Source organism: Limulus polyphemus, unplaced genomic scaffold (genome assembly GCF_000517525.1).
Source record: "Limulus polyphemus unplaced genomic scaffold, Limulus_polyphemus-2.1.2 Scaffold412, whole genome shotgun sequence".
NCBI classification, from domain to species: domain Eukaryota; kingdom Metazoa; phylum Arthropoda; class Merostomata; order Xiphosura; family Limulidae; genus Limulus; species Limulus polyphemus.
Window position 1 is genome coordinate 291,093 of NW_013666022.1, and position 8,653 is coordinate 299,745.

An 8,653-nucleotide genomic window follows, 5' to 3' on the forward strand; every position below is an offset into this window, starting at 1 on the left:
AATCTTTACTACTAAATTTTAATGAGTGACTTTGTAACATTTTTACAATAGACTTTATGTGAAATCAGTTGAAAAGTCGTAATCTTCCATAGTGTTGATACACATAGCATTTTCCAGGGACGCTGAAAGTTTATTAGCAACTTTTTCTGAAAAAAGAATAAAAAAAATATATATGTATATACATGTCAGCAGGTAGAATTTTACCTACAATCTAATATCTTGGTTGTAACTTTTCTGGAAAAAAAAATTTTTATCAAAGATTTGTTACTATTCATATTTTCACAAATTGGCTGATTGCAAAATATAAAAAAAAAATTCTTATCCTGGTCACATTGCAAAATTATATTTAATACCATGTTAGTTTTAGTTGTCAGATATACAATAACTATATATATATAAAATTAAAAGATTAATTCAGACTACATACAAACTGACAAAAGTCTAACTAAAAACATAAATTACATTACTTTTAGCCTTCAGGACTAACTTGTTCTCAATTCAGTTTAATATTTTGATCATTTAGAAAACAAATAATGATTCATTTCCAAGTTTATCTAAAACACAAACATAATTCTAACTTGAGTATTACATAAAATTTGTAGACAAATAATGTTTTAAGAATTCAGACTTTCAAATCTTACTATCAAATTTGTTTGTTTTGGTGCAAAGCTTTTTGTTTGCTTGTTCAAGAGCAAAGTCATGTTGGACTATCTGCTTGTCCACTGTGGGAATCGAACCTGGATTTCAGTTTTGTAAATCCATAGACTTACAGCTGTCCCAGCAGGAGACTGGTGTAAAGCTACACAACAGATTATCTGTGATTTGTCCATCACAGAAAATTGAATTCTGGATTTTAGCATTTTAAGTGTGTAGACTTGATGGTACTACTATCAAGACTTTATAAAATTTGAATGAAATGAATATGAAATTTTATTTAGCACACCAATTATGTTTTATCAGTGTAAGCTATAAAAAAAAAGTGATTGAATACTGCTTCAAGAATTAATTTTCTTGGCCAAACATGCAAAAAAATGCCAGATTATTTCATTTTTATTACTTCTAAAAGTTCTATTTCCACTACATTCTGATATGCTTATTTCATGTAGGCAATGGAACCCACTATAGCAGCACTTGATCTTATTTTATACCTGCTCTGTTCTAAAGGGTCATAATATTATTGTTTTAATAGCCTTTAATTTTATCAACCCGATAATGTATTTCTGATAGATACTCATAGAATTAGTTACATCCCTCACGAATCTGTTTATGACATTTCCACATGCAACTAACCTTGAGATAACTCCCATTAAAACATCATGTGTTTAGCGTGAACTGTGCTAGTGCATGATGACATCATCATATGATGATAGCCATTCATCAATAAGAGGGCGATATAACCTCCTTGCACTGTAACTCCCCTTAAGCACTTGCACTTGAAATAACTTCAATCTTTGACAAGGCATGAAGAAAGTGCATTGGAAGTGGGAAGGTGTGTAGAGAGGTATCTATTGGAAATGCATTTTTAGATAAGGAAAATGTTAACTTTCAAGACAATACCTCACCTCCGCACATAAAATAGCTAGAATCCCACAATAAAATGGTGGAGTAGCTGGTGCAAACATTAAACCTAGATAAGCTCCCTTCAGAAACCACCTTAAGGGAAAGCCCATGGAGAGCAATACTTGAGGGCAGAGGCTCCATAGGGGCACACCTATGGGAGATCTCAACTCAACCAGGATATACTAGTCACCTGGAAGAAAATAAGAGGCAAAAAAAGTCCCAAGTGTTCTAGGGATGGGCAGAATTTTTGCGTGACCAACTAAGCAAGCACCAGCACAGATGTTGTCAGTGAGCCAAGTGTAGTGTGGTGAGGATACAATCAGACCATATTGTGTGTGTCTCACCTCAACTGGAAAGACTCTTGCTGTAGGAGGGAACACTAGCTGTTTGAGGGGTGACCCACACTACACAGACAGTGTCATTACCTCCCTACTACCTGTGCACAATTAGTGAGGATCTCTCCAAGGTCCACCACCCCAATGGCTAGGAACTGGTAAGTGGCAAAGGTCTCCCTTGTTCCATTGAAGAGAGAAGGGAGACTCAGAGAAGTGCCCACATCCACACTGGATGCTTGTTGGAAAGGTCTTTTACTAAAGACAGTGCAAAGGGTGACCACAAAACCCTATTTTTTAGGAGACAGTAAGTATAAGTTAAAGAAGTGAGCAGACACTTCCCTGGTACTGGCTTGTTCCACGATAGTCCATAGAATGATACAATCTGGATAAGGCAATTTTAATACCATGAAGATACCTCTAGTGTTCTTGTGAAACATCTCACCTCAACAGTGGGAATTGGTAGAGCCAAGGTGGATGGATTGAGCTCTTTCTGTTACCCTGACCAGATGCAGATTTTGTAAATAAGCATACCCTGGGAGTCAATTTCAGCCACCTGGCAGGATCCGACAAAAAGGAAAAGGGGTGCTGGAAAAGAAAATATACTTATCCTTCTCAAAGATGGTGAGTAGTTTTATTGAACAACAGTGACTGGAGTGAGAAAGGCCCAGTCTGAACAGAGGAAGAAGTAAAAGTGTAGGAAGCATCGATGAAAAGGTGAAAAAAACATGGCTTTAGAAAAAGAAGATATAATGAACATAGAACCAGCAGCTCAAACAGAACATTTGTAAGTGTGTGTAAACCCATTTCAAAGTCCAAGCAAGTATGGGAATAGGACAAGTTTTTTCAGTGAAAATGGGAGGATTGGAACAATGTGAATACATAAGAAGTAAAACCTGACAGTAACAGGAAAGGCAAAATGTAGTTGATAAAGCTGCCTGAGAACCAGCAATAATGGTGGAAAATGACAATCCATGGTTGACAACCACGTGCAAAAGACCAAAAAGTGGACCACAAGAGGAAAGGCTTATGGACCAATATTGAAAAACCCACCACTTCTGTTGATTGATGAAGAGAGTTGAAGGATGACAGGAGTGAGATAAGGAAAGAGCCGTATGATTGTAGAGTCCTGCCCCGTGAGTAATGGCCTGGACAAATCCCACATGTGAAGATGAAGTGCCAACACCCCTGGGTGAAGGAGAAACATGGTTGGAGCAAGAGAGCATGGGAATGGGGCATAGAAAGAGGGGGGCAGATGCCAATTGACAAAGCAGGGGAAACTAGAGTTATGCCAACCCAAGAGGCATCACTAACAGGACCCAACATGGAGTGTCACATACCAAAGCAAAGACATGAGGGAGAAGAAGAATAGGTGGATAAGCATACAGAAAAAAGATGAGACCCCAGTCATGGCTGAGTACAATGAATGCTAGGGCTGAAGGATGAGGAACTGAGGGGAAGTCATGGTTAGAGCCCAGCCAAGAAATGCAGTCTGCCAACAAATGTAGAGCCCCTGGCATATGACAAGCCATGAGACAAACTAAAATAAGACCTAAATAGCAGATCCAATGTGAGGAAGCAAAGAAGTTCTGGAATAGATACCCCTGATGATAGTCATATGAAACAATTGTGGAATTGTTGGAGTGGGTCATGACCAACTGGACCACAAGAAGAGGAAGGAAAAGGGAAAAAGCCTGACAAATGGCAAGAAGTTCATGGAAGTTGATGTAAGTAAACACTCCTCCTGAGCCCACATGCCCAAAGTCATGTAGTTGTTCAGACCTAGCTATTCTGTGTGAGGATATCATCTTGGAAGTATAATTTCATTATCATTTATTTTACATAATGTTAATCTAGATGAAAATATTTATTTATTGTTTATTTTTTCTGCTACTAGCATGAACAGGTGTATCAAGAATTTTCCAAGAGCAAACCAAAAGCAGAAAAGCTTATTTAAATTGTAAATTAACCTTTTTATAAAACATAAAACTGTTAAAAGTTAGTTCAAAACTTCAAAATCTATAACCTCTTGATATATTTATTGAGTGATTACATTATTATCATGTTGTTACCAGGCAACAGGTAAATGTAGTAAATTTTTTTCGCCAATTAAAAAAACTTTTTTTTTTTTTTATTTAAGCATTGTTTTCTCATTTCAATTATGGGAATAAAATACAGTTCTCAATCAAAAATATAACTAGACAGATACTGGAAGCTACTAATTAGTAAAATATTCAGGTTTAGAATGTTTAAAACATCTTACCATTTTTTTTCAATTTCTTCTTCATTTTTTTAAAGGCTACTTTTTTTTCTTTATTCATCTGTAGCAAGTCTGGTAGTTTCTGAGATGCTTCTTTCGAGGACTTTTGCTTCTTTTTAGGTAAATCAATAGTGACTGCCTCACTCAGCTGCTAACATGAAAATAAGTAACAACTTTGAATAAAACATAATAATTACATTATTGTACACATACATGAAGTGACAGACATTCTTATACAAATATATTTCATTATAAAGTGCAAACAAGCATGTACCTCACTCCTTGTTGTCTCCACCTCCATATTAATTGAGGCACCACCCTGTCCATCTTCATTCTCTTCCATCACACCTTCTGTAAGTCCTGTTGATTCTACTAAGATTGCATCACTTGGCAAAACAAGTGGTATACCTAAGTAAATGATGTAAAAAAAAAATGAAATTATTTGATCAAATTACAGTATGGAAAATTTTAAATTTATTTTCAAAACGAAATATTTTATATTAGTACAATGCATAAACAGGTCACAAATGTGGACATCCAAGAATATGTGCTTTAAAAAAGATTTTCACTTGTGAAATTGGAGGGACAAGACATTTTTGGTCTCTATTTTACTATGGATAAACGATAAGTCAATAATAAAATGCAATAAAAGGTTGCCTTTAAAATTCATGTAACAGTTACTTAGTTTATCCGTATCACTTGAAATAATAGTGATTTGATGTAAAATGCTTAAATAAACATTTAAGATCCAACAAAGTTTCTTAAAATTGTAATAACAAACCATTTAGTTCTTTCTCCTCTTCATTTTCCAATGAATCAATGTCAAAAGCTTTCCCCATTTCAGCCACTAACTCGGCACTGATATGTGCTGGGAGTGTTTGGGACTCTGGAGGGTGAGTATAGTATTTGATCTTGCCACTGAAAGAAGTAAAAAAAAATTCTAAACTCCTAACATGAAACACTTTAATCTGTACAATAGAAAACTTACAAATTTCATAAAATTGGCTAAAATGTACAAATATTAATTTAATGAAATGTAGAAATTGTTTTATTATAGCACAGAATTAAAAGATTTTTCTTAAATGCAAACGAAGTGAAAAAACAATTTATTTATAATGACAATCAATATTCACTATGTGACACTTGTAAAAAAAATTAATAAAGTAACTCCTATTACTACTGGCTGTATGTAAATTAAAAACTATATACTTCTGTATATATATATATATACATATACATAACTATAATACAAGAATGTACTTATAAGAATCTACAGAAGATCTCAAATGAAAAGGCAAAGTAAAATGCCCAAGCAATATTGGTTATCCAATCAACATTAAGAAATAGCCAGGCACAACATTAAACTGTAGTTACAACATTCACTGATAAAGGGATTTCAGCTGTACTGGATAAATTTAATAAGTATATAAAATAACTTACAGATGTTGTTTCAGTAGAATTCTAAGCAACATGGACATAGTAGGTTTGAGAACTGTAATGGGCTGCAATTGCCTGAAGGCGGCCTTAGTATAGAAGTTGAAATGTCATCTATTCTTTCAACAGGTGGTTGCAATCCATTCAAGATTTAAACCAACTGACAGATGTGTAGTAAGAAGCTTAGTTTTACAAACCATGAATTACTTTGTGGGTTGTTGATAATGGTAAGTTGTATTTAGTGGAATCTCACTATAATGAGTTATGTTGAACTATATCAACAGAGGAGGGTTGTATATATTTGTTTACATATCACTGATCTTAAAAGTTAAATAACTAGCAAAAGAAGCAAGCTAACAAGTTTAATAAATGCCTTTTACCTACGGCTTATTTATTGTACACATAAAACTCTAGTATAGAAAACTACACATTATCATAAGCTATCAAAATGGAATTAAAAGCAATAGCAAAACATGTAGCTTTCATCACCTTTATCAGCTTCTTTATTGTACACAGTTTTGACAGCTGACCTAATTCTCTCGCTACAGGTTTGGTCGATTCAACCAGAATAAATCAAATTTTTAACATATTGAGAATTTCCATGAACAAATTTTATGATTACCTATCACTGTTTTTTGTTTTGCATTTTTTGCATAGTCAGCTCATATACAGATGTATTACTTGTAAGTTTGCTGAAATTTCATGACCAAATCTCCAAATTTATCACACAGAAGATGAAATAAAAAATTACTATAACTATTATTTAACAAAAATGATCAGGCATAACAGGAATATGACATAAAATCAAAATCTTCATTATTAAATGTACATTTCAATCTCCTGATTAGTATCTTGAACAAAAATATTATCTAAGACGGCTCCCAAAAACAAGCTAAAGTTTCAACCTCGTTTGTAAAATGTGGAATAACATCTGATTAAAGTAATAATAAAACTGTAAACAGTCATGAAACAAGTATAAACATTAATATAATCAAGAAACATACTGCAGTTAAATATTGAAAACTAGCATTTTGAGAAAAGCTAAATAAATTACTCTGTTTGAAAGAATGTAACTAATAAAAACAAGGTATGTATTACTTATTTTTCAGTATTAGCACAACTAAGTGTGATGTCAAAAAAGGAGACTGAACAGATTTATTTATACAGAATTAACAAAGAAGATAATTTCCTACATATTCCAGTCTGTTAGCAGTTTTCTGGCAGCTGCTTCAATGTCTGCAATTCCACCTTTTTTCAGACGACCCATTCTCTTGGCAAGTAAACCCAGAAACTCGTGATGGCTAGAATATTCAGGAAGTCTGTAGTATAGCATGAGCTGCAAAGAATAAAACTTTTTAATATCTTAAGCACACTTTTGTAAACTTTTTCAATTAAATTTGAGTTTTTTAATACCAAGGAATTTTCCTAACCACTAGCTTTTAAAACATGGTTAATAAACTTTAAGTTGTAAAAGAGTTACTTTACAATAGTGAATAAAAATTGTAAAAATGTTCACAAGAGGCCATGAACAAAGAATAAGGAGACATGAAATAAAAGTGGCCACTCTTTGTTATATTAACAGATTAATTTGGTTATAATTCATACCTTTAAATGATAGATGTTAACATTTTCCTACAATGTAGTTCCAATATATTCTTACCTCCTTTCACATGATAGAGGGCAGTACAAGTCATGTAAAGCTATGTGCACAAATTGTTCCTCTCCATTAGTCTTAATACTCTCACCTATCCTCACGTGAGGTAGGTGCACGATAGCATGCAAATGAGCATGTGACAACCCTCCACCAATAGGAGTGCAACACAACTTCTCGCACAGCTGACTTCCTCTAAGCAGCTTAACTCAACATTGAGATTGAGCATCATAAAAAGAAAAAGACACTGAAAGTTGGAAGGAAGGTTGGGAAGTGTAAGCAGAGGTAAAAACCTATTGGAAATATATTTTCAATGTAGGAAAATGTTAACTTTCGATACAATATCTTACCTTGGCTCACATAATAGTTAGAATCCCACATAGACCTGGTGAAGGGACCAGGGTGTAACATTAACTAGATAATCCCCTTTCAGAAAGTGCCCAAAGCCCATGAGCTGTGTGAATAATGAGCATGTAAGACACACCCATGGGAGACATCATCTGTTCTGAGCCAAGTATACTCTTCGCCTGTGAAAATGATGTGTTGCAATAATGGCAGAATCACAGGAGGAACACCATAAATTAAATGAAGGGATCCCTGATGTAGAGTGGCTAGGGTGCAGCAGACCATAAGGGAGAGTTCAACCTCAACCAACTCCAACATTACCATAATAGGAATACTTGGCCCATGTAGAAGAGGGTCATGTACTGTTCTCCTTGGACACAGGAACTGGAAGAGAAGAAGATCTTTTGTTCTAAGGACCTGCATTATCATATGTGCATATCCAACAAAACCAACACCAGGAACCAACATCTAGACAATGGTAGGAAGGACAGCAATGTTGAGGTTCAATTCCAATCCAGAACCAGGTGGCATTGGGAATGAATCATCCAGTCCACAATAGGAGGAGGGTACCCGGGCCACTCACATATGAGGACTTATGTGGCTGGTCCAGCTCCAACCAACACCTACACCCCCAGCAACCAACATCAGTGACAGTAGAAAGGAGGATGCCTAGCTGGAGGGGTGAACTACATTGTGGCACCAATAATCCAGTCTATAACCAGACAGCATCTGGAATAGAACATCAGGTCCATGATAGGAAGAATGTCTATACACCATCTACATTGGCAGAACACCACTGTCTTACTCTTAACTCTTTTAGCATGGGCTCGGTCCCTGGGACTGACCTCATAACTATTTTGTGCTTGTTATAGTTTTCATGCTATAACTTTTAAATTAGTAATGTTAAAGAAATTTGTTATATTATCAATAAATATTACAATGCTTTCATATGCAAAATATCAGATTTTTTAAAATAAGTTTAAGGTTTGTAAAGCAATGTTTTTCTCATGTCTTTTTTTTCTTTTTCTATCATACAAAGTAACATTCATTTTAAGATTAAAAATATTTTTA

The 8,653-nt window shown here is 34.6% G+C and overlaps 1 protein-coding gene across 3 annotated transcripts in view; it reads right to left on the reverse strand.

Annotated features, from left to right (window-relative positions):
* Positions 1–8,653, reverse strand: part of LOC106458071 (guanine nucleotide-binding protein-like 3 homolog) — a 47,174-nt gene continuing 38,521 nt past the window's right edge. For 2 of the 3 annotated variants that reach the window (XM_013917527.2, XM_022384200.1), the window contains exons 11-15: positions 6,780–6,922; positions 4,934–5,070; positions 4,427–4,560; positions 4,156–4,303; positions 1–146 (exon numbers count right to left, since the gene is read on the reverse strand). In XM_013917527.2, the coding sequence (XP_013772981.1) occupies positions 55–146; positions 4,156–4,303; positions 4,427–4,560; positions 4,934–5,070; positions 6,780–6,922 (654 nt within the window). In that variant the 3' untranslated portion in view covers positions 1–54. The remainder of the gene's footprint in view (positions 147–4,155; positions 4,304–4,426; positions 4,561–4,933; positions 5,071–6,779; positions 6,923–8,653) is intronic. The other variant, XM_013917528.2, reaches the window with a different exon arrangement.